Source organism: Vombatus ursinus, unplaced genomic scaffold, assembly GCF_900497805.2.
Source record: "Vombatus ursinus unplaced genomic scaffold, bare-nosed wombat genome assembly UNPS02014794.1, whole genome shotgun sequence".
NCBI lineage: Eukaryota > Metazoa > Chordata > Mammalia > Diprotodontia > Vombatidae > Vombatus > Vombatus ursinus.
In genome coordinates this window covers 2,335,373-2,362,298 of record NW_020954572.1, presented here as the reverse complement: position 1 = coordinate 2,362,298, position 26,926 = coordinate 2,335,373, and the positions used below count along the sequence as shown (strand labels likewise).

Here is a 26,926-nt window from a genome sequence, read left to right as displayed (position 1 = left end):
TGTGTGTGTGTGTGTGTGTGTGTGTGTGTGTGTGTGTGTGTGTGTGTAAATATCTGCATTATCTACCACCTAGAAATTTAGTGTGATCTATAATACTAAATGATATATTACAGAAAAAGTACTTTTTTTCTTTCTTTTTTTTTTCCATAGGCAATAGGGTTAAGTGACTTGCCCAAGCTAGTAAGTGTCAAGTGTCTGAGGCCGCATTTCAACTCAGGTCCTCCTGACTCCAGCTCCAGTGCTCTATCCACTGCGCCACCTAACTACCCAGAAAAAGCACTTTTTACTCATTCAAAAACATTTTGTGTAACTGCCCACCCTGTACAGAACAATGAACTAGGCAGTGAGGGAGGATTAAAATATTTTAAACTGCAATATAAATGTGAGTTGTTGTTGCTGTTCCCTTCTGGATCCAATTTAAAACCCAAATCAATAACTGATGTTATCACCATAACCAAATTAAAAGAACAGGAAAACAGAGAATCACTAAAGGAACACAGATTTCAAAGGTACATACACTTAAAAAAAAAAGTCTTCAAAACATATTATATTAATGTAATGAAAAACCTGACCCCCTTTTTTTAAAAAAAAAAAGTCATTTCATCTAACACTCACAAACTGAAAGAGGTTCTCTGAAAACATCAAAATTCCAAAAGGAGTTCTTTAAAAAATATCAACTTTCTGAGATGTGGTTTTTCATGATATCTATAGTCAGTATCCAAAAATATAAATCACATTTTTGTCATGAGAAGAGGAAAATAGGCAGAAGACAACAGAATAAGTGCAATATCACTATGGGAACTGATGGGGTTGGAATCTGAGCCCCAAAAAGGAAAAACTCTGGCCCTGATAGGGTTGGAATCTGGGCCCCAAGAGGGGCCCCCGGGCCTTCCCACATAGCCAAATCTCTGGCGTTCCCCTGAGGCTATAACCCCACCAGCTGGTCTTTCTTTGTGGCCGCACCCAATCTCCCCTCCATTGTCTTGCCTCCCTATGGCCTCAGGCCATTTCCCACCCTTGGTCCCACTTAGGCTCCATTTCCCACCCTTGGGAATTCTATTACCTCATGGACTACTTGGCCACCCTCCCAAGGTCTTTCTGTATATAAGGTCCATCTTGTCTCCATTGAGATGCTCAGATTTTTACAATCTAGTCAATAGCCCAAAGATGCTCAGACTCCTTAAGAGTCTAGCTAATATGGCGAATCTCTAATAAATCTTGTCTTTGGCTGAAAGAAGGCTTGGGTCTAATTCTTTCGGGCAGGACCCGCGTGTTGTGATTTTGGGGTCCCAGCACTCCTGAACCCCTAAACCACATCAGAACCGAAAGATTTGGGAAAGGAGAAGATATGTACCCAGAATAAGTAGGTTTGGGGTAGTTTAGGAGAAAAGGAAATTGCCCAGATATCTGAATGCCAATACCTCCCAAACAGAGAAACTTGAAGAACAGTTCTATTGTCTTGGTTTTATCTTACAACAAATGAGACACACAGCAAGAGATATTCAAAGAAAGGAACACAGAGGTCAGAAATAAAACCAACAAGAAAGAGGCCAATTAACCACTAAGGCGACCTCTTAGGGGTTCTTTCAAAATCAAAGACGAGAGATGTAAGAACTGGAAGAGCTTTTATAACATAGCAAGTCAGAGTTGTAAGGAAACATAAGACAACAGGGCACAGAGAAGATACAGAAAAAATCAGTCAGCGTCAGAGTTAACTTGACTTGAAATCTATGCTGGCTGTATCACTCGGCAAGTTACTTAAACCTCTCACTGCCTCAGGCAACTTTCCGAGATCCAGCTGGAGAACAGAAGAGGAAATGGATGGGTGAAAGAAGTGTTCAGACTAGGAGTTCCCTATTCTAATGAAAATGCTCCTCTAAACAAATGAAAAAACAGAATTGGAGACTGTCCACAAAAAATAGAAGGGCAGTCAACCCATCTAGGCCAAGCCTTTCATTAAATCAATATGTCTAAAACTGACCTTGTGATTCCTGTCCACTCAAAAGAAAAAAAAAATTGTAGTAACCTACTTCCCTCAACAGAAGAAACATTCACTGTTCAAACATTCACATGTTCAAAATGTTGGTGTTGTCTTTGACTCTCCTATTTTTCTAATTTTTAAAAATCATTTTACTGATAGCTCTTATTTTTACATCACTTTGCTTTTCATATATAACCCTCCCACCCCTGGCCTTCTCTTGTAACAACAGATGAAAACAACAGTTCAGGACTAAGCATAGTCTAAGGAACTCAAGGTTCCAGGAGGCCTTTTCAGGGGTTTACAATGTCAAAACTATTTTTGGAACAATTTTATAATAATAATTTTGAACACAGTATATCTCATTAGATTAAAAACACACTTTTCCTTAATGAACCTTTCCAAGGTTTAAAAAAAGCTCTATGGGGTTCCTCAATAATTTTTAAAAGTATAAAAGGGTCCTGAGACCAAAAGTTTGAAAACCACCTGACTTAACAAACATCCTTTCTCTGCCTCCTCTGCCTGGCACTCCTAGTCTGACATCAAAGTTTTTCCAGCTTTATCTAATACTCCCACCTCACATCCCAGTTATTCTATGCTTTGGCCAAATCAAATTACTGTTGGTCACCCGATCAGACCTCTGCAGCTTTACTAACTCCTCTGCCTGGAATGCTCTCCTACTCCCTCCTCACCAGGCAAATTCCTACCCAATATTAAAGACCAAGTCAAATGCCAACACCTTCCCCAAATCTTTCCTAAACCCCTAATAAACAACCAACTTTGATCCTCTAATTTCAATTATAATCAATTCAACAAATAGTTAAACACTAACAATGTTAGTTAGTGAAACACTCTATGAGGTGCTAGGGTATACAAAAAGAAGGGAAAAAAAAGACAAACTTTGGCATTAAGGAATTTTCATTCTAGTAGGGGATGCAAAAAAAACAAAAACAAAAACAAAAAACAAAACAAAAAAAAAAAACCGTACACAGGACATCTACATTTAAGGGACAGGAGATTGATAATTCTGGCAAAGCGGACTGGGAAGTAATCAGACAGGCAGAAAGAGAACCAAGAGAAAGTAGTATCACAGAAGTCAAAAGAAGAAAGCGTATCCAGACAGAAGGCATCCTTCTCTTTGTCAAAAGTTCCAAAGGAGGACAACAATGAAGAAAAACTTGTCAGATTTAACAGGTAATTCGTTGGTAACCTTGAAGCACTTGTAAGAAAGTGATGAAACCAGAAATTAATAACGGGGAACCAAGATGGCAGAGTACAGAAAGCACTCAGCTCTCCCAACATTCTTCTCAAAAAAAATTTTTTTAAAAAACAACTCAAATCTAATTCTGAAGAGGCAGAGCCAACAAAAAACTACAGAGTGAGACATTCATCCAGCCCAAGACAAAAACAGGTTGGAGAGACCTGTTACACAGGGAAGGAGGATGGCCCGTAGTCCCCATAGATGAAACACCAATGGTAAGACTAGGTGGTGGCCACAAAAGCAGAAGCAGCTTCGGGAGCTCTCAAGCCAGAAGACAGTAAGGGGACCAACAACTGGTCAGAAAGAGATTACAGGGGACTCCTATGCTAGCACTGCACACAGGACTAGGAAACTCCATTGCTATACCCATTTTTGGGTCATAATTAAAGGGTGGAGAGGGGCACTTTATGCCAAGAGGAGTGGGAGCTCTGAGAGACAGTGGCACTTCCAGCCCCAAGGGACCGGTGACCCTAAAGAACGTCTGTTTGCTGTCAGAAGGGTACAGAGGCCCTGAGGAGCAGTAATGATTGCAATGCCAAGGGATCTGGGGTCTTTTGTGGATGAGGACCAAAGTTCAGACCAGGAACAGTAACCACACCTCTCCCCAGATCACATCACCTTGGAAACATCCAAGCCCCCACAACTCGCTCTGAAAACAACAGTACAAAAAAGATTAAAGTTTTTTTTAATTTATTTTGATTTATCAACAATCACTTCCATAAGCTTTAGAGTTTTAAATTTTTCTCCCCATCCCTCCCCACTTCCCTCCCTAAGATGGCACACAATCTGATAAAGGCTATACATATGCATTCCTATTAAACATACTTTCACATTAGTGATGTTGTGAGGAAGAATTAGAACCAAAAGGAGGAACCACCAGAAAGAGGAAACAAAACAGAACAGAAGAAAAAGAAACAGCAAATAGTGTGCTTCGATGTGCATTCAAACTCCATAATTCTTTCTTTGGATGTAGATAGCATTTTCCATCACGAGGACTTTGGAAATGTCTTAGTTTCTTGTATTGCTGAGAAGGGCCAAGTCTATCAACGTCAGTCATCACACAATAAGGCTGTAACTGTGTACAACATTCTCCTGGTTCTGCTCACTTCACTCAGCCTCTGATCATACAAGTCTTTCCAGGTGAAAAAGCCTAAAGTTTGAGACAGTGTACTGTGAGGGACTGTCTGATGTTGGCAACTACCAGGTGGGCGCTGTGGCAAGATTGCGGTAGAATCTGGGTATTTTGGAAGTCGAGGCAGGGGCTGTGGTAGGCAGAATTGTGGTGGACTGGGATGGGCTGGGTATGGAGAAGCCCTGAGGCAGTGGGCAGTGCTATGTGAGATAAGCTGGGTGCAAGGAAGTAGCCGGAGCTTGTGCTCCTGAGGCAAGGGGCGGTGCCAGGTGGGAGAGGGATGGCAGAGAAGAGTTCCCTTTGCTTAGTCCCCTCCCTATATGCAACTTCAACCCCAGACGCCTCCTTCCTGTGACCTTCCTGACTTCCTGGGTCCCTTTGTGTAGCACTGATCCCAGACGCCTCCTTCCTGTATCTACGTCACTCCCTCTCCCTTGGTGTGCTAAACTCAGACAGCCCCTTCCGGTATCTGACCCTACAATCATTGGCTAGTAAGCGGGCTGGGGAGGAGGGGCTAGTAGGTACTTAGGAACGAGCGTGGTCAGATCACGCGCTCTCTCTTGGCTCCTGCTCTGTTGCTCTGGCCTTCCTGCTTGGCCTTGCTGTGATGGCCTCTGAATAAAGCTCTGGTGTTGGCGCCTCCCGATGGCTCGTCTCTGTGTGTTCATCCGGTTGAGGACCGAAGACTGATGAGTGAGTATGACTCTGGCAGCCTGCTCCTTATAGGAGGAGTGGTCGGCGCGGCCGGTACAGTGTACACCCCTCTCCAGTCCCGTTCCTCCCCCACCCCCACCTCCACCCGATGCTAGGAACAGGATCCAACATTACCAGAAAGGTCTGAAAGAGAAGACAGCTGGGGCAGAGCCAAGATGGCACAGTAAAAGCAGTGACTTGTTTGTTCTCCCACAAACCCCTCCAAATACCTGTAAAAAATTACTCTAAAATTCTAGAGCAGCAGAACCCACAAAAAGACAGGGTAACACAAATTCCCAGCCCAAGACCACCCAGACGCTTGGTAGGAAAGGTCTGCTGCACCAGACTGGGAGAGGGTGCAGTTCAGCATGGGCCAGGAAGGCAATGACAGGGCCAGAGCAAACCTGGAGCAGGCCTCAGGAGACTGAATCATGGGCAGCTGTAGCAGTTTCCAGATTTCGCAACCCACAAACACCAAAAACAACTTAGAAGGTCAGTAGGAGAGGTCTGTCAGACCTGGGTGAGAGAACAGTGCAGTCTAGCCCTAGTCTAGCACAGCCCCAGGGTGGGGGCCACAGTGGCAGCAGTTGCTTCCAGAGCTTTCTGGCCACAGACAGTGGGGTGATCTAGTGGGTGATCAGAGAGGGATTGCAGGGATATCTTTGCTAGCACTGAGGCAGAATTCTCTTGCTTTGCTCATGCTTGGATCTGGGTCACAGTCCTGGGGCAAGCAGGAACTTGTGGTGGCAGTGCAGAGAGAATACCCCTCACAGTTCCAAGGCAGAAAAGAGTGCTTATGGTCACTCGTAGACCAGAGCACAGGCCAGGAAAGGAGTAAACACCTCACCTTTGATCATAGCACCGTGGAATAACTTACAGGTCCCTAGAAGTGACTCTGAAAATAGCTGCACAAAACCCCTGAAGCTTGGGACAGTACATTCTCCACACTGGAAGCACACCCCTACCTTAACAAAGAGTTTATAACTCAAATAATCAGCTGAGATCATGAACAAATAGCAGGAAAAAACTCAGACTACAGAATCTTACTTTGGTGAAAAAAAATCAAAACAAACAACCAGAAAAAGACAACAAAGTCAAAGCTCCTACATCCAAAGCCTCCAAGAAAAATATGAATTGGTCTCAGGCCACGGAAGAGTTCAAAAAGGATTTTGAAAATCACATAAGAGAAGTAACAAAAAACTGGGAAGAGAAACAAGAGTGATGCAAGAAAATCATGAAAAACAAGTCAACAGCTTGCTAGAGGAGACCCAAAAAAATACTAAAGAAAATAACACCTTAAACAACAGACTAACCCAAATGGCAAAAGAGGTCCAAAAAGTCAATGAGGAGAAGAATGCCTTAAAAAGCAGAATTGGCCAAATGGAAAAGGAGGTCCAAAAGTTCAGTGAAGAAAATAATTCATTAAAAATTAGAATGGAGCAAATGGAAGCTAATGACTCTATGAGAAATAAAATAGATCCAGGAGAAATTAAAAATTATTGGACTACCTGAAAACCATCATCAAAAAAAAAAGCCTAGACATCATCTTTCAAGAAATTATCAAGGAAAGCTGCCCCAATATTCTAAAACCAGAGGGTAAAATAGAAATTGAAAGAATCCACCGATAACCTCCTGAAAGAAATCCCGAAAGGAAAACTACTAAGAATATTGTAGCCAAATTCCAGAGTTCCCAGGTCAAGGAGAAAGTATTGCAAGCAGCCAGAAAGAAACAATTCAAGTATTGTGGAAACACAATCAGGATAACACAAGATTTAGCAGCTTCTACATTAAGGGACAGGAAGGCTTGAAATAAGATGCTCTGGAGATCAAAGAAGGTAGGATTAAAACCAAGAATCACCTAGCCAGCAAAAAAAAAATCCTTCAGGGGAAAAATGGACATTCAGTGAAATAAAGGGCTTTCAATCATTGTTGATGAAAAGACCAGAGCTGAATAGAAAATTTGACTTTCAAATACAAGACTCAAGAGAGGCATGAAAAGGTAAACAGGAAAGAGAAATCATAAGGGACTTATTAAAACTAAACTGTTTACATTTCTACATGGAAAGATGATATTTATAACTCATGAGACCTTTGTCAGTATTAGGGTAGTTGGAGGGAATATATATATAGACAGAGGGCACAGGCTGAGTTGAATATGAAGCGATGATATCTAAAAAATAAAATAAGGGGTGAGACAGTATTGTATTAGAAGAAGGAGAAAGGGAGAGGTAGAATGATGTAAATTATCTCACATAAAAGAGGCAAGAAAAAGCTTTTACACTGGAGGGGAAGAGGGGGAGGTGAGACGGAATAAGTGAATCTTACTCTCATCAGATTTGGCTGAAGGAGGGAATAACATACTCACTCAATTGGGTATGGAAATCTATCTTACCCTATAGGAAAACAGGGGGGAAGGGAATAAGAGAAGGGGAGATGATAGAAGGGAGGGCAGATTAAGGGAGGGGGTAATCAGAAGCAAACACTTTGAGGAGGGTCAGGGTCAAAGGAGAGAATAGAATAAACAAGGGGTGAGACAGGATGGAGGGAAATATAGTTAGCCTTTCACAACATGACTATTATGGAAATGTTTTGCGTGACTACACATATATAACCTACACAAAATTGTTTGCCTTCTCAATGAGAATGCGTGGGGAGAGAGGAAGGAGAGAATTTGGAACTCAAAGTTTTAAAAACAAATGTTAAAAATTGTTTTTACAAGCAACTGGGAAATAAAATATACAAGAAAAGGGGTATAGAAATCTATCCTGCCCTACAGGAAAATAGAGGGGGAAGGGGATAAGGGGGGGATAGAAGGAAGGGGAGATTAAGGGAAATGGTATTCAGAATGCACATCGTCTTAAGGTGGGGAGAGGGGAGAGATGAGGAGAAAATTTCAACTCAATGTTGAAAATAGAAAATTCACAAGAGAAAAAATAAAGAAAGAATGAAAAAGAATAGAGTTGAAGAAGGTGTGTGAGTGATGTGAGATGAGAAGGAGGTTAGAGAGGAAACTCTCATCAAAAGGTCTCAAGGAAATAAAAGATGTCCTAAAAGTCTTAGTGCAAACTTTAGAAGCTTAAAACTACACTAAGACATTTGGGATACCTCTGTATAAAGCAAGGTTCTCAGCTGAGAGGGAGATAGGAAGGAAGGTTGGAATAAGGGAGGTAAGATGAGTCATCTGAATAATGATGAAAAGGTGGAAAAATTGCTATGGTGGGTAGGACAGTGAGTCAACTAAGGTAAGATAAAAGCATTGCCTTGAACCACTGAGGGCCCAGTTGATATCATATAACATAAATTTGTAGCAGACACAAGCAACATAACTTCGTGGTTTTCTCCAATTTCATTCAGCAGCACATGAGTAGGAGAAAAGGCAATGAAGGGTGGCACTAATCCACGGCTGAAGCATGGCAGGGGCAAGATACTGTCACAAAGAATGTAAGAAAAGAGAATGTATGAGTGAAGACTGAGGAGGCCTTTGAGGTAGAGGAGAAGTGACAAGGAGGGTTCTATTATAGATAGACTTGATTTTTCTCAAAGATCACAAGTACATTGTTTATAGTTCTCACGTGTGCTTTAATCACATTTTACTGCATAGTACACAGCGATGATTATATCTGCACAAGACCCATGTGGACTGAGATCATGGCTTACTAAAATGTTGAATCACCCCTGGTACTTAGCACAGATCAGCAAACTGGAAATGAGGTGGAGGATAAAAATAGACAGATAATTAAATGAATAGACAGATAAACAGATACATAGTGGCTTCTCTAGGCAATGGAAATTACCCACCTGGAATCTGTGAACCAACTCCAAGGATTGGCTGTCATTCTGATCAGCTTCCAGGATGACATCGGTCAGTTTGTGTATGATCACATCCAAAGGGCCCTGCTCCTCAATTGGTCTGCTAAGGTTGAGCTAAAGGAATAAGAGGAAGAAAGGACAATACTTCAGTCTCTAAAGCAGTCAGACCCAACTGCTAAGCACTGAATATATCAATCAATAACCATTTAGTGATTATCTACTATATACCAGGCCGTATATTAGTCACTGAGAATGCAAATACAACGAATGAAATATCCCTATGTGCAAAAAGTTTTTCATTCTAATGAGGGAGACAAGTATGTGTACGTGTATATATATATACTATACATGTATATATATGCACACATACCTTACACAAAATAAATGCAAGGCAAATTGAGGAGGAAAGGAGCAGAAAACAATGAGGGGAGTAAAAAGAATTGGCACTAAAGAGACCAGACAAGGTTTCATGTAGAGAAAGGTGCCTAAACTGCATCTTGAAGAGAAGTGAGAAGCAATGTGACAGAGGTAAAAGAAGGAATTCTAGGCATAAGGAATAGCCAGTACAAAGGCACAGAAATGGGAGATGGTGTGTCATACGGAGGAACAGAAAGGCCAAACTGATTGGATCATGTAGTATGAGTAGTCATGTCCAATAAGACTGGAAAGATAGGTTGGAGCCATAGGCTTTAAAAACTAAGCAAAAGAACTTACATTTTATCTTGAGAAGCACTATGAGGCCACTAGAATTTGCTGAGTAGGAGAATGACATGGTCAGAGCTGTACTTGCGGAAAATCACTGTCATCACAGAATGGAGGATGGAGTGAAATGTGGAGAAAACTGGAGTCAGGCAAACTAATAGGAGGCCACTGAACCAATCTGGGTAAAGAGGGCCTGAATTAATCTTATAGCTGTAAAAGTATAGAGAAGGGCTGGAATGCTAGATGGGTGGGTAGGTAGATAGATAGATAGATGGATGAATGCACACACAGACGGACAGATGGATAAAAAGATGGTCAGACAGGACAAACAGAAAGACACAGACTGGATCTTTGATTTTGCTGAAGGAGGGAACTTCCAAATGAGCAAAGTCCTCCTACCAATACAGGTCAGCTCCTTCTCTAGAACTCAGCCTTATAGAACTACCTAGTGCACTAAAAGGTTTAAGATACTTGTCCAGGGCCACAGAGCCAGTAGGCAGCATTTGAACTGAGGTCTTCCTGGTTCTACAGGCTGTTTTTTTTATCCATTATGCCACAATGATATAATCATTATCTTTATCTAAATGTATTTTAGCTCACCAACAAACTTCTTGAAGACAAAGACTCTGCCTATTTCATTTGTAGACAAATAATAGCTAGTATTACGATATCATATAATACAATTATATTATGTGATAATATATAATTATATAGTAAATAGCACTTGAAGGTTTGCAAAGTAAAAAATACACATAATCTTTTTTGATTCTCACAGCAATCCTGTGAGGTAAGTAATATTATCTCATTTTACAGATGAGTAAACCAAGGCTGAGAGATTAAATGACTTTTGAAGGACATAAGTTTTGAGGCAGGATTCAAACTCAACACTTAAAATAAGTGCCCAATAAATCCCTACTAAATTGAATCTGGTGTGACTGGTTTCTTAAGCCCTTAATAAAGGCTTGTTGAGACTGATTCATTCTTGATTCCAATGTGGCTCTATATCCACTAAGAAAAATTGACTCACAATATTAACATAATGAAATACAATCATACTATGTTATAACAGCTCACATTTATGAAAGATTCTATTGTTTCATAATCCAATCTTATCATTTTATAGCTGAGGAAACTGAGGTAACATAGGTAGCAACTTGCAAAGCCGGGATTCCGATCTAGGTCCTCGGATTCCAAATCCAATACTTTATACTGAACCATGTATAAGTGGTTCATTTGGAGTAGAGCATTTTCCCTACAATCAGCAGACCTGTGTGACCTTAAGGAAATCATATTTCATCGCAGAGCCTCACCTTCCTCCTCTGTCAAATAAGAGTTATACCAGATGTCATCTAAAATTCCTTCCATCTCTAAATTCAGAACTGCAAACTGCTCTACATATATTCTCACTTGATCTTCATAATAACCCTGTGAAAAAGGTGGTATCAGTATCATTACCACCATTTCAAAGATAAGGAAACCAACGTCCTGACAAATTAATGGGCAACTCTGGTAAGGGCCACATACACAATTCCTTTCCCTGTGATTGGATAGGGAAGAAGAAGCTGTGGTAGGAAAGAGAAAGCTGGTGCACGAGCGCGCATGCTCACACACACACACACACACCCCGACTCCACAAATTTCTAAAACTGGGGATAGTCCCTGGAACATAAGACGTATAAGAGAGGGATGTAGTAGTCTGGGCAAGAATGCTTCCTTCCAAGCCTAGAAGAGTTGGATATTTCTCTCAGAAGTATCCCTTCTCTCTCCAGAGGCAGACTAAGGATTAGGGGGAAAAAGGCAGCCTCAACCACTTGGATTTGTCCTCTCTTGGAATTTGCCTAGCACAGTGTAGACCTGACAACCAAGGGCTGTTTAGAAAATAGGCTCTTCGTGTTCTAGTCCGATATTCAAAAGGTAAACATTTCTGATTTGGAAGCTTGTCCTCCTTCCTTTGTGTATTTTCCAAGCATCTTTAATGCCAATAAAATCCTTTCCTAAGAACAGAAACTTGGGACACTGCTGGATTTAACTATGGTGAAAATTCAGGGTCGCCCCCTCTAACTAAGCCTCTTACCAAGACCTATCAATTTCCTCTTGTGATGGTTTCCCAAAAAGATTTCTTCCAGCTTGTACTTCTACCTACTCTGAAGTCAATATCGGAGGACTGAGATCTGGAAGGAACCCCAAAGATCATGTAATCCAAACCCTTCATTTTACAGGGGAAAAAACCTGGCGTCTCACAAAAGATAAGAAAAGGCCAAAGTCGGTGTCTTCCACCCCTCAAGGCCTAAATATGGAGGGTATGATGATATAATTTCCTTATAGAAAACCCTTCGGGGCAGCTAGTGGTGCAGTGGATTAAGCTCTGGCCTTGGAGTCAGGAGGACCTGAGTACAAATCCAGCCTCAGACACATGGCACTCAGTAGCTGTGTGACCCTGAGCAAGTCACTTAACCCTGACTGCCTCACCAAAAGGCAAAAAAAAACCCAAAAACCACTTCAGTGGAACTAGGAACATGATGGACCCTTGATAAATCATCTTGTCCACTTCTCTCACGTTATAATAAATAAATAACATCGACAGAGGTTTCAAGATCTGCAAATCCCTTTACAGACACTACTGCATTTCATCTCATAATGAAACTGATATTGATCCCATAGGTTTTCTTATAGCACTTTACATTCTACAAAATGAGGACCAGGACTGTTCAATGTTATAGAGAGAACTCTGTCACTCCGGTCAATGTTCTCTCCATGACATCTACTTAATAGGGTTGTTGTGAGGAACAAGTACTTCATAAAGTACCTAGAACTTAGTAGGCACCATATAAATGCCAGCTATATAACCCTTTTGTACTTCCTTTTACCCAACCCCTTCATATTAGAATAAAAATCCCTTCAAACTTTTTTATATCCCCAGTACACGGCAGAGAACTTTAAACATAATAAGATACTTTCTAAAGCTTTATTGAATTAAGGTTTCCAGAAAAGAAAACTGAGGTTTAGAGAGTGAGAGGGACTTGTGGACTCATAAAAAACAGACCTTCCTATCTTACAGATGATAAAATTCAGACTCATGGGGGGAAATGACTTGTACAAGATCATACAGCCCATCAGTGACAAAGCTGGGAATTGAACTCCTGTCACCTTTCCCAAGCCTAGCACATACTGTCTCATACATCAAAGTACTAGCATGGCTGCACCTAGAACTCTGGTCTTCTGACTCTTGAGTTACTGTGATTTTCCACTACAACATGCTAAAGTTGGAATTAATTGTACAAATAATGATAAATGAGAGTGTCAACACAGTGTAGTGGAGCCAAAGGAAGTTCCTTATACGGATTCCATTATTATTTAAATTACAGGTCAAGTTTTTAAAAATTATAAAAAAATTATATATTCTATGCATATATTTGTAATGCCAGGAAATTTTACTCAATATTACACCTAGGCGGGTTTTACTTTGTAACAAATCAACTTGTCAATGTTCCCAGGAAGGTTCAATGCCTCCCATGGACACTAATGTTTGTTTTTTTGTTTTGTTTTACGCAATTGGGGTTAAGTGACTTGCCCAGGGTCACACAGCTATTAAGTGTCAAGTGTTTGGTCTGAGGCCACATTTGAACTCAGGTCCTCCTGACTTCAGGGCCAGTGCTCCATCCACTGCACTGCCTAGCTGCCCCCATGGACGCTAATGTTGCTAGAGGGGAGCAATTTTCCAGGCTTGTTTAGGGAACACAAATGCAAAATTTGTACCAGCTGAGCAAGAGACAACTAATCATAGGCTCAATGCTGCAACTTATTCATCTTTGTGAAAGGAAGTCATTTTGGAAACCCTGAGAATATTTCACAGACTTAGTGTCTTCAAGGACAAACCCCTACTGGCAAGGGTGAAAAGTGTACATCATCAGGCATTTGTGAGTTTTCTGATCACATTTCACATAAATTTCCTCTACTTTACCCCCTTACCCCTCAACTCCCAGACTAACAGAGATTTCCCTGGACTTCCCACTGCCTCCTAAAATTATCTTTTTCTACCTTAGAGGTCTTATTCTTCAACTTCAGGAAACCAATCAACACTCTCAGATGAAAGGGGTGCCTGCTGTGCCAAATGAGAGGATCTGTGAAAGCTACAAGCTTTATTTTCAAGTTAGGCTGCTCAGGATGCATTGCTGAGCAGGCAGAACAAGAAACTATTGTTGGCTGGGTGACCACAAATACAATTAACACTTGAGACTAGGAGCCCAAGGAAGGCGCAAAGTGCCTGAATGCTCCTGAAAATGGTTTCCACGTTTAAAAGCAATAATAATTAATAATAATAATAATTAATAAAAAATAATAACAATTAATTTGTGGGAGAAAGGAGGGTGGTGTTGCAAGCCTGTAGTCCCTGATCCTGAGGAAACTGAAGCAAGAGCGTCCCTTGAGCAGGTAGAAGCTTCCATGCTGATCAACAGTGGGAGGGGGCCCATAAGTGGCAGCCATACTTTCAGTCTGGTGGAAAATAAGGAGATCTGGTTTCCACAAAAATAGATTAGACAGATAGACAGACAGACAGACAGACAGACAGACAGATAGACAGATAGATAATACATAGAAGATGGATAGACAGATGAAGACAAGCATATTTTGAATAACTACAGCTAACATTTATATGGCACTTGCTATGTGCCACACACTGTGTTATGAGCTTTAAAATTATCTCATTTGATCCTCACAACAACCTTGGAAAGCAGATGCTATTATTATCCTCACTTTAACAGATGAGGAAACTGAGGTAAGGAGCATTAGGTGTCTTGCCCCTTGGTCACATAGCTAGTAACTATCTGAAGCCAAATCTGAACTCATGTCTTCCTGACTCCTGGCCTAGCACTCTATCCACTGGGCCACCTAGATGCCCCCTGAACAAATTCCAATCACAGTAATGGGTACTCAAATATATAAACAAAAGTATAAGAACATAAAAATAAGCATGAAAGATAAAATTTTTAAAACCTAAAAGATTGTGAAATTCAGAGAATGTGATAATTAGACCTAAAAAGAAACTTAGATCACTTAATCTAATTTACGACTAAGTAAACTGAGGCCCAAGAGAGATTAAGTGACTTGCCTAGGGACACAAAGGGAAGAGTAAGGATTTTAACACAAGTTCAGTAACATCACTGCCATTTTCAGTATGCCATTCGGCCTCACTTTACATGTATCTGTAAACTCTTGTTTTTATCTCAAAGAATAAAGCTCATAATTTGAATGCTCATTAAAACATGAGTAAAGGAAGCGTTAACACTGTCCCTTCCCCTGAGCTATGGACAATTCATTTTCACTTTTCTCTGCTCAACATTTAAAATTAAAAATAACAATGATGATGGTGACAGTGATGATGATGATGATGATAGCAATGGTGACAAAATGAGATAACATTTATAGCTCTTTGTAAACTTTAGAGTCTTATATAAATGCTATTGCTGTTATTATTGTCACCATAGATGTCAGATAAAGCTCTACTCCTTTGGAGCTTTAAGGTTTGCAAAGAGTGGCAAATGTTGTATCATTTTGCCTTCCATCCCCGCCTCTCAAAATCATTCTCTTTTGTTCCTCTAATATTATTTTATTTACTAAGGAATCAAAGGATGCTAGAGTAAATTCTCATTTTACAGAAGAGGAAACTGAGACCTAGAAATGGGAAGTAACTGGCCCATGGTCACGCAAGGGATGAATGTTTAAAACTACATTAACATACATTCACCTCTCCAAAGTCAGCAAGTGACTCAGTAGTGACAGGATTTGTGACAAGTATCCAGAGCTCTAAACCAGGTGAGAGAGTCTTTTAAGTCAAAGACTTAACAGATAAAAGGCAGCCCCTTTGAACTCCTGGATTCAATGAAATATCAGTACAATTCAACAGGGCATGCCCAGCAAAGAATCAGAGATGGAATGAACCTTAGGGGTTTCACATAGTTAGGAATTCACAAATTAAAGCCAAAAAAATACCGCACTTTAGTCACTTAGGTTATTATAATGAAAAGAAATACACATTGCACTACAAAAACACTCCTGCATGGGAATATATTTTCCCAAGTTTTATCAGGCAATCTCCACAAGGACCCTGCTTCAACGCTTTAACTACGGCATGAAGAGGACTGCAGGGTTCTTCAGGGCTATACCAGAAGAACACAATTGGCTCTGGCCAATTACATCAAATTAGAAAGGGTTTGATTATGATTGGGGCACCAAGTGGGGTGCACTACCTGAGAACTAGTTAAGAGACATTCATCACTAGGGTGGTAACAGACTGCTGAAATTTTTGGCCACTATATTGGCAGAGTGAATATCCACTTAGATTAAATCACCAATCCTTTAAATACTAAAATAACAACATGTAAACTTGTTGACATTAAATTGACTTTCCTTTGCAAAGAATATATAACATGAAAGCTAAGGTGTACCCCTCCACCCACCCATACGAACACAAAACACATACACACCCATTCTTTGCAAAAATTTTGTTTTGTTTTTTAATTATTTACAGGCAGTAGCTGTGGTAAAATTTCACTTTTGAGATTTCCTACGAGCTGGCACCTTGCCAGCCCTCCAAAAGCCAAGAGTAAATGATCTAAAAACTAAAGTGAAGTTTATACCTTTTCGGTCTGGAAACAGGACAGGTTATTCAGCAGCTCTGAAAGAATGATTAAATAATAATGCACGCCCACCATACCCACATTACCTGGCTTTTTTGCCTTTCTTTGTATCCTCAGAACTTAGCAGACTACTTTTTTTGCCTTATTTATTTAGTTATATATTAAAGAAGCTGATTTGGTCTAGACTGACACTTTATACTTCAAAGATCTTTGCTTTCTTTGGTGTGAGGATAAAAACCACAACCCTTCTAGAAAATGGCAGTCCTGAGAATGGCTGTGACACCCCCCCCCCCCCCCCAAAAAAGATATCTCATCACCTTACAGTCAACATGATAATGGCCTCTCCAAACTAACTTTGGTTGGTCCTTAGACAAAAGACGTGAAATCTATGGCAGGTCTATACTACAGGGCTTTCACAGAATCATGGGTTTAGAATTGCAAAGGCCCTTGGACATCTATTACACTGACTCCTTCATTTTACAAATGGAGATACTAAAGCCTAAAAAGGTAAAGTAGAATATGGCCGAAGAACACACAAAGCTGTGTGTAACCAGAACTAACAGCTGAGCCCAGATGCCTCAAGTCTAATACAATACTCTTTTATAACATGGCTCTTTTCTAATTTGGTAGAACTTGCCAGAATTCCACCCAGGGGGTATCACCACCATTTTCCTATGAAAAAGCTCACAACAAAAACACACTCCTTCATGTCAAAGTTCTGTTCGGGCAGCTAGAAAGCTCAGTAGAAAGAGCTGGGCCTGGAGCTCAAATTCAGCTTCAGACACTTCCAGATCCTGGGCAAATCACTTAAGCTCTCTGCCTCAGTTTCCTCATCTATAAAACATGAATAATAAAATCACCCATCTTCCAGGTTTCAGGAAGGATGAAATGAACTAACATGTCAAGTGCTTGGCAAACCTTCAAGGACTAGGTAAATATTAAACTATTATGTTATTGTTGGTTATCATTATTATTATAATGTCTTAAAAACAAAGATCTGCTATCATCTATACAGAAATACCTAAATGTAAACTAGTTGGATTCACACTCTAATGAAAAGTTTCTCAGTTTTATTTTATAAGATTTTCACTCTACAAAAGTAAGTCACTGTCAGTGACTCTTTTGCTACCCAAGAGAAAGCCCAAGGAATAGAAAGGTCTCTGATATGCCTAGCTAGATCTTCCCTCAGGGTACCTCTTAGCTAATGGTGCAAAGTTTTTCTTGCCCAGACTAGCAGAAAGATTGCCACAAAAGGCATAAATGCAGTTTCCTCAGTTTAGGCAACTTCTTTGTCAGTACTTCCTTCAGACAAGGGCATGGCTTTCAAGGTGGCTGTATGGCACAGTGGGGTCAGAAACCCTGGGTTCAAATCCTGCCTTAGCTACTTGCTACCTGTGGGACCTCAAGCAAGCAGTTTAACCTTCCCCTGTGGACCTTAGTTTCCTCATGTGTTAAATGAGAGGGTTGAACACTAAGGTTCCTTCCAACCCCAGATCAAAGATCATATGAAAAACTTACCTATTAAGTCCTATGGAGTATGACTGAGTCAACTAAGACATTATAAACATATTAGCAGCCAGATTTTATACCAGTCTTCCTGACTCCAAGACCAGTACCCTATCTATAGCTAAACTGTCACTATGCAACTTTATATGGTTTTTTGGTCCCAAACTTGTGATTTCACTATGTAGGAAATTCACGGTATGAAAATTACCTTTACTAAGGCAAACTAGCAACTCAGGCAACTTACCTTTAATTTATAATTTCAAAGAGTAAAGACAGAGCAAGCTTTTATCAAACTTATTAATCAAGCATTAATCATTTCTTTTATTAATCGTTTAATCTATGCTAAGCACTAGGGATACAAATTCAAGCAAGACAATTCCTGCTCTCATAAGAAGTTTGTATTTAATGAGGGGAACTCAACACATAAAGGAAAGCTGCAGGTGGAAGGGGATAGAAGGTGGCGAAATATGTGCTTATGGGCGTGAAGACTGCTGGGAAATGTGGAGGCCTGGTTGAGGGCAAGACTAATGCTCAGATATGGGAGTGGGGGGTGGGGGGAGTGTGCAGGAATAGATGATCCTGATTTCTAGATCAGTTACCTATAAACAAAACATGGATTACCTCTTCAAGAGGCAGGTACGGAAATAGATTTGTCTGCAAATTTCAACAGATACTAACACAGGTAGAGCACCTGGCATACAGTAGGAGCTTAAGAGATGTTCTTTTCCTTCCTTACTTGGTCCCTTTTTAGGTCGAACATTCTCTGCTTCTATTATTCTAAGTCCCTTTCCACTTCTAATGCTCTATATTCTAAGATGGTCCCAAGCTTCAACATTCTCTGGAGCTGTAAGGAACCATCAAGTCCTCTAATGTGTTCAACTCACTTATTTTACACATGAGGAAACTGAGACCCAGAAAGAAGTGATTTGCCCATGGTCATTTTCCTGACTCTATGTGCAATCCTCTTTCCTACTACCTTGCTCTTCCTCTGATTCTGATTCAGTGAATCACAAAGACTTTGAAGGCTATTTTAAACAGCTAGGAAATCTCCACTAACAATATACTTCCTTAAAGAACAAAAGAGCTTCCGCTTCTGTAGCTCAGAAAATTCCAGGATTCTTGAAACAACTAAAAGCCATACTTTAATAGCAGGCTGAACAGATCCCTAAAGTAAGAGATGGTTGGGGTTTGGTACTTTTTTTTTCTTTGTCTCTTCTTTGATTGACAGGGTCTCTATAAGAAGGCAGAATATCACCCATCTACCACACATACACAGTCTGTGTGCATTATACAACTTCGTGGATTATAAATCAGATGCTTTGGAATATGGTCACAAAGGAAATGCTGCTTCTGTTTAGTGCATAAAAAGGGTATTTTTAAAAGATCCCTCTACACATGCCAAACTTCATTCTCATTCTTCCCTTTGTAACTGTCCAACTGCACTATTGACAATGGAACTCCCAAAATTGACTAAAAACAACAACAAAAAGCAAGTAGCAACCCTGTCTTGTCCATAAAGGGAGGACACCAAGCACAACCTCCTTGGCAGAAAATGTAAAAAACCTAAAAGCTAATTCTCTGTTGGGTATCACTGATTTTGCTTTGGACTTCAGTGCTGGCGAGTAGCATAGAATGATAGAGCCAAAGAAATTTAAAATAATAAATCGTATTACAACAAAATTGGAAGAGATTTCACAACATCACTAAAGAATCATAAAACCACAGACCAACGGAGCTGAAAGGATCTCAGCAGTCACCTAGTCCAAACCCCTCACTTTTCAGAAGAGGAAACTGAGACCCTAGGATGTTAAGGCACTTGCCTTAACAAGTTAAGTAAGTACTTACAGGCACTTACTTTACAGGTAATTACTTCACCAGTAAGTAATCAGAGTCAAATCCTCTGATTTCAGAATTAGTGCTTTCTTCCACCCTAAATAAATCAAACCAAATTTGATTTATTTACTAAGGGTCTACTATTTAACCAGGCTCTAAACTAGGCTCAGGGGACACGAAGACAAAACCGAAGCCTCTCCTTTCTAGAAGCTCCCGATCCACTGGAGGAAGCAACTTGCACACATGTGAGTATATGCAAAATAAATACAAGGTTGTTTAGGGAGGGAGAGCACGAAAACTCTGGGATGTTAAGAAAGGCTTTGTGTTAGACAACAGAATGCTAGAGCTCAAAGGGACCTTAAGGAGATCATAATACCTTAAACAGCTGTGATTTTACTTCTTCAAACCAAAGACTACAACTGCTCCAGAACTTTCTTCAAGAGTTGGTACAGCCAAGATATTGATCATTTTCTGTTAATTCCTTTCACCCTATCTACAAACATGGCCTGATGTCTCCCAAGAGTTTAAAACAAATAAAACAAGAAAACAAAAAACAAAACCCCAAACCACCCTGAACTTGACCCTACTCTCCTCTCAAGTTGTCATCCTATACAGGCTCATAGATTTAGAGTAGAATGGAACTTCAGGGATTATCAAGTCAAACTCTTTCCCAATTTTTTAGATAAAGAAAGTGAAGCACAATATTAACACAGCTACTAAGTGTCTGAGGCAGGTTTTGAATCCAAGTTTTACTGATTTCAAGTCTTGTGACCTAACCACTAAATCATCCTGCAAGTCCTTTAAGAACATGAATGCCAAATCAATTCCACACTGTGATGGGTGCCTGGGAAATATAAAATAAGCTTAAGACACACACTACCTTCCCTAGAAGAGCTTAAATAAATAGGCTTACTAAATATATCCTGAAGCCAAGGGTATTCATAAAGCAGTCATCTATCGGCTCACTGAAAGAGAAAGAAGTCATAAGAGAACCAAACTAAGCGATATGAATCTCTACTGGGGAGGACAAGAAAGAAAGAAAGGCACAGAAGAGAAAGAAGAAGAAAAAAAAAAACAAACTCATGGAACAGGGGACAGTCAGAAGGAAGAGGTCACCAGACATATGCATGAATTTCTGTGGTACAGGAAGCTTCACACAAAGTTAGACTTTTTGAACTACAGAATGTCAAAGCTAGAAGAAAGCTTTTCTACACAGAATGTTCAACCTGATAGAGATCATCTAGTCCAGTAGGGTCAATCTCAAATAGACAGAGCACCACTAAACCATACTTAAGGATTCTTGCTGGTTCCGTATTGATTAGAAAACTACATCTTAATATTATCTGTTTTATTGTATTTTTATTCATTGTCAAATATTTACCAATTACATTTTAATCTGGTTTAGGAGGCACTGAGGAAGTGTTGCGGGCCACTTGTTTAATAATTCTGATCTAATCCAATCCCTTCCTTTGATATATAAGAAACTGAGATCCAAAGAGAGGCAACAGAATTGCCTAAAGTCACAAGTTTGTTCCTGGTAGCATATTTTTTAATGTTATCTTATTTTTATTCTTGGCTTTTGATTTTATATCTGTCTCCTAATCCCCTAAACACTGAGAAATTCCATGTAAACAAAAGAGGGGGCAGTTTAGCAAGACTAAAAGACTACTTCACACTCTCAGTTCCCTAGCTTTGCAATGAAGGGAGTGAAAGGCAGCACCATCTTTTACAGGTTCTAATTCAGTAACGTCCATAGGCTTAACTCTAATGCTGCTCTTCCGACTAACCCACCCTACTGCTGTTTCTTCAAGAGACCATGTGGGATAAGCAAAGAGTGTTGACCTTAAAGAGTCCTAAGGCCAGAAGATGCAGTTTCAGCACATAAAAAATAACTATGGAACCTGGGTTTTTACTCCCAGCCTTAATTGCCTTATCTGTAAAGTAATGGTGGTGGTAGCACAGGGTTTTTATTATAAGCAAAGCCTTATAATTTGAACATTTTGAGCATTTTGGCCAAGCTATTTAATCTTTCAGGCTACTCAAGAGGACTAAGCAATGTCTATGAGGTCACTGTCACATGAAGGTACTAAGTGCTGGCAATACAGTGACAGAATTCAATTGAAACAAACATTTTAAGTACCCCTTTTAAAGAAGAAAGGGAATAGGAAAAGAAAAATTAAGAAGAGAATGGGGAGAATCAAGAGAAGAAAAATGAGCTACCACTAACTCCATTTCCTGACCCATGGACCTGGGGCTGAATATACGTGAGTTAAAGACCAGGCAATAGGACACACAATGCTTTTTGTGGCAGGCTTACCTTCCCTTCCTAAACCCACCCCACACATGAATAGGTCAGGTCCTTATTTTTTAACCCTTCCTCTCACAGCAACACCTCTAGAGGCTCAGAAGGAGCTCTAGCTCCTCTCTCCCTCCCCTCCTCGTCCAGGGATCACTAGATTATTTTCTGTGATACACCGAGTTAAAAGACTGAATGTTCTTCCTCAGTTGCTTTACATGAAGCAACTAGAGAAGGGAGGGGCTATGGGAGATGCAGGCCAAAATAATGTTGGCTATCTAAATCCACAAAACTTCAAGGCCTTCTGTCATGACGTCACTATAGATAATCCAAAAAAAAAAAAAACCCCATCAAAAAAACAGATTAACTGCAGAAGAGGAAATTGTGGCACTACAGATGATTACAATTCCTGAAGTAGGCAAGAAAATTGAACCTACAGAAGACCAGTCTTGGCAAGCCCAGCACTTTTCTCAGTCATTTGAATTACTGTAACTTTACACCTACCTAACTTTACAATACCTACCCCACTCTGTGCAAAGGATACAGAAGACAAAAGCATATGTGATCAATAAGGCAACCTGCCAGCCATTTAGGAGCATCTGCCATATACACTCCCATCCCGTCAAAAAAAGTTTTCACTGCTGATTTCAGGGATGGCCAGTTAAGGACACCAACATAGAAACTGTTTATATCCATCCATTAGTGGTCCTGAATTGCTTAATACTGTTTGGGGGGTGTATGTCTCCTCTTCTAACTGGACAGTAAGCTCCTTGGGGGAAAGGACTGTATCTTATTCTCTGTATCTCTCTTAATGCCTAGGTTTAAACTGGGCTATGGTGGGGGGAAGAAGAAGCAGCAGCAGCAGCAGTAGCAGTAATAGTAAAAGTAACCTTGAAAAGTTTACAAATCCCTTGAAAAATATATTTACCATTAAGGTGGCCTAGCAGTACCAGATCTCAAACTGTATTACAAAGCAGTAATCATCAAAACAATGGTACTGGGTTAGAAAGAATAGTGGGTCAGTGGTATAGATTAAGTATACAATACACAGTAGTAAATTATCACAGTAATCTAGTGTTTTTTAAACGCAAAGATGCAAGCTTTTAGGACAAGAATTCACTACTTAACACAAATTGCTGGGAAAACTGGAAAGCAGTTTGGCAAAAACTAGGTACAGGTCAACATTTCACACTGCATACCAAGATAAGGTCAAAATGAGCACATGATTTAGACTTAATGGGTTGATATCCTAAGCAAATTAAGGGAGATGGAATATTTTACCCAGAGAAGAATTTATGACCAAATAAGAGACAGAGAGCATTAAGGGAAGTAAAATGAATAATTTTGATTAAGATTAATAAATTTTTGCATAAACAAAATCAATGCTACTAAGATTAGAAGGGAAGCAGGAAACTTGAGGGAGCATGGATTTATAGCAAGTTTCACTGACAAAGACCTCATTTCTCAAATACATTTCTCAAATGACTTACATTCTTTTAAATTTGACTTAGTTCTCTATGTGAGTCATTTCCTAGTTGATAAGTGGTCAAAGGATATGAACAGGCAATTTTCAGAAGAAGAAATCAAAGGTATCTATAGTGATGTGAAAAAGTGTTCAAAATCATTATTGATTAGATTGATTTTTTAGATTGACTGATTGATTAGAAAACTGCAAATTAAAACAACTCTGAGGTACTACCTCAAAACTATCAGATTGGCTAACAGGACAGAAAAGGAAAAAGACAAATGTTGGAAAAGATGTGGAAAAATTGGGATTCTAATGCACTACTGATCCAACCATTACAGAGAGCAATTTGGAACTGTGCCCAAAAGGCTATAAAATTGCACATACCTTTTGACCCAGCAATATCACTACTATGTCTGTATCCCAAAGAGATTAAAAAAGAAAGGTAAAAGGACCTACTTGTACAAAAATATTTATAGCAGCTCTTTTTGTGGTGGCAAAGAATTGGGAATTGAGGGGATGGCCATCAACTGGGAAATGGCTGAACAAGTTGTGGTATGTGATTGTGATAGAATACTATTGTGCTTTAAGAAATGACAGAAAAACCAGGGAAGACTTATGTGAACTGATGCAAAGAGAAGTGAGCAGAACCAGGAGAACACTGTATATAATCATAGCAATACTGTACAATGATCAACTGTAAATGACTTAGCTATTCTCAGCAATACAATGATCCAAGATAATTCTGAAGGACTTATGATGAAAAATGCTATCCACCTCTAGAGAAAAAACTGACGGGAGTCTGGATGCAGATCAGAGCACACTTTTTAAAAACTTTTATTTTTCTTGGGGTTTTTTATTATTTGTTTTCTTTTGCTACATGGCTAATGTGGAAATGTTTTGCATGAATATACATATATACTCTACATCAACGGTGAGGAGGAGGAGGAGGGAAGGAAAGAATTTGGAACTGAAAAGTTTTTTAAAACAATGTTAAAAATTGTTATTGCATATAATTGGAAAAATATATGAATAAAAAAAGTTTATCATTTGAGTCGCACAATAAACCTATGAGGTGGCTATTCAGGAACATAGTCTCATTTTACAGAGGAGGTGATTTGTTCAATGTTACATAGCTAAGTGGCTGAGAGAATATTTGAACCTGGGTCTTCCACAATTCCTAGGCCAACACTCTATCTGGCATACTACACTGTTCAGTAAGAATGTAATTCATGAACACTTCAGATGGGGATCCAAAATAACAACAACTCCTATTTCTATAACACTGTAAGATTTACATTTTCTGCATAACTACCTTGGGATACAGATAATATAACTATCACTATCCCCATTTTACAGAGGAGGAAAATAAGACTCAGAGAAGTAGGTCATCTGTCCACTGTCCCACTGTTAAAGTGTGTAAAATGAGACTCAAATTTCCCCAACTCTCCTAATCTAATTTTAATCTATTCATTATACCACGGTGATAATCCACAAGTTTGGGCTTAAAAAAAAAGAGTAGTGAGATTTTCTTTTTTGTTGTTATTTCAGCTTCTCATGAGATGAGAACTACTTCCTTTCTGGTAGAACTATCTGACTGTAAACTCCTCTACTAAATTGTAAGGTCCATGGTGTCTTAGGCCTGTGCCTTACTGTTTACAATAAGAGTTTGTTTACATATAGTAGATACTATTTAAATAGAGTAGGTGGTTAATAAATATTTGTTGAATGACTGAATCCTTAACCTTTAGCAGAAATCAACTAAGGAGATGTTGGGAGATAAGAGGTAATGTGGTACAGCGGAAAGCATAAGTATTGACTCTGAAATCAGAGGACCTGGGTCTGACCCCACCTATGTGAACTTGGACAAGTCACTTAACCTCAGTTTCCTCATCTGTAAAATGAGGTTAGCCTAGATGTTCTTGGAGAGCTAAGAGAGCTGGACTTGGAGTCAGGAAAACTGAGTTCAAATCCTGTCCCAGAAACTCAGCTTCCCTAACAGTAAAATATTAAGGTACTGGCAAAGAGGGGGTGGGGGGTTGGAGAATGCCCTTCTGGGATTTGACTTCTAAGGTTACTTCCAGCTTTAAATCTGTATCCTTCCAGTTCTTGGCCTATGCTACCACATGGCACTGGCATGAGAAGGAAGGGTACCAGATTCAACTCTATTCAGCTTAACAAACATGCGCCTGCTCTACTACATGGATCTGAATCCCTTTCTGCTGCTTCATTAGGTACACAACCTTGGACAAGTCATTTTTCTCTTCAGTTTCAATTTAATTTGTATGGAGAATTTTAAAATGAAGAGACAATGAATGAGCAAAGGGGCAATCTTCCTGAGAAGAAAAGAAAGCATGAGTTGAGACTACAGCAAGGGGTCTTAATTATTTTTGTGTCATGGCCCCTCCACCCTGGCTCCAGCGCAGTCTGGTGAAGCTAAGGATCTCTTTCAGAATGATACATTTAAAATCCTGAAATAAAATACCCAAGATTCCAAAGGAACCTACCATTGTGAAATAGTTATCAAAATATTTAATAGACAAGTTCTCAAATATATGTTTAAAAACCCTACACTCGAGCAAAGAATAGAGAATATGTGTGTGGAAGGAGGGGAGGTGGACAGCAGAGGAACAACATGGAGAGAGCTGAGATGTGGAATAGGAGAGAAGAGAGTGCTCATGGCAAATGGTCTTGGATTTTCTCAGTATGTTACGAAGTAAAATCTTCTGTGAAAATGAAATGGAGGCAGCATAAGGGGATTAAGGAAGAGGTTTAAAACAGCCTCATTGGGAAATATGACAGTCAATCAGCAAAGAATAAATGAATCGCTGTGGATCAATGAGGACTAAGTTTATATTAGAGAAGTTAGCAAGGTTGTGCTTCCTCTCATAATAGTCATCAGTTCAGAGACATGGATTCTACCCAGTTCTATCATTTTTCCATTCTGCATGCTAACACAGGATTCAAGTAAGATACAAATTAGAGAAATATTTTACCCACTATCCCATAACCTAAACGCACTAACTGAAGTGAAGAGGCCAAGGTAATGTGAAGGCGAGGGATGGCAGAAAATGGGGAATTCAAAAACTACTCTGATGTGTCTGGCTATCAATAAGGTACAGAGGACCCATGAAACAAACTCATAGTAAACACATACCTTAAGAGTGGACTCAAAACTACTCCCAAGGAGAAGCAAGAATTTTAAACCCCCTTAATAGTATTGGATTGCTGCATGTTACTGTCAGAAAGAGACTGAGTATCTTTAGTCTTTTTATCTCCTTCAGAGTCTAGCACAAAGCTTTGCCCATAGTAGAAATGAAATGAAAGAGTGGATCACAGAATAGGAAACTGACATCAAGAAGGGTGTAATGTTTTGCTCATTAATTATACAATTAATGGTAGAGGGATGGTACTAAAACCCACATCCCCAAACTCCCGAATCTCTTATCTATTCAACTAGACAGAACGCTTTTTGTTTCTTTTGTCTAAAGAGCAATTTGGCAGACTCTGGGCATTTGCAGATCTTAAGTTTTGCCTCATTTATTATTTTTCCATTTGTGGAAAGGCAGACTAGGTCCAGAGAATCTGAGATTTACCCAACATTAAGGCTGA

At 39.7% G+C, this 26,926-nt stretch overlaps 1 protein-coding gene across 3 annotated transcripts in view; it reads right to left on the bottom strand.

Annotated features, from left to right (window-relative positions):
• ITPK1 (inositol-tetrakisphosphate 1-kinase) overlaps window positions 1–26,926 on the bottom strand; it is a 307,786-nt gene that overhangs the window by 137,321 nt on the left and 143,539 nt on the right. For all 3 annotated transcript variants that reach the window (XM_027870122.1, XM_027870121.1, XM_027870120.1), the window contains exon 4: window positions 8,863–8,988. In XM_027870122.1, the coding sequence (XP_027725923.1) occupies window positions 8,863–8,988 (126 nt within the window). The remainder of the gene's footprint in view (window positions 1–8,862; window positions 8,989–26,926) is intronic.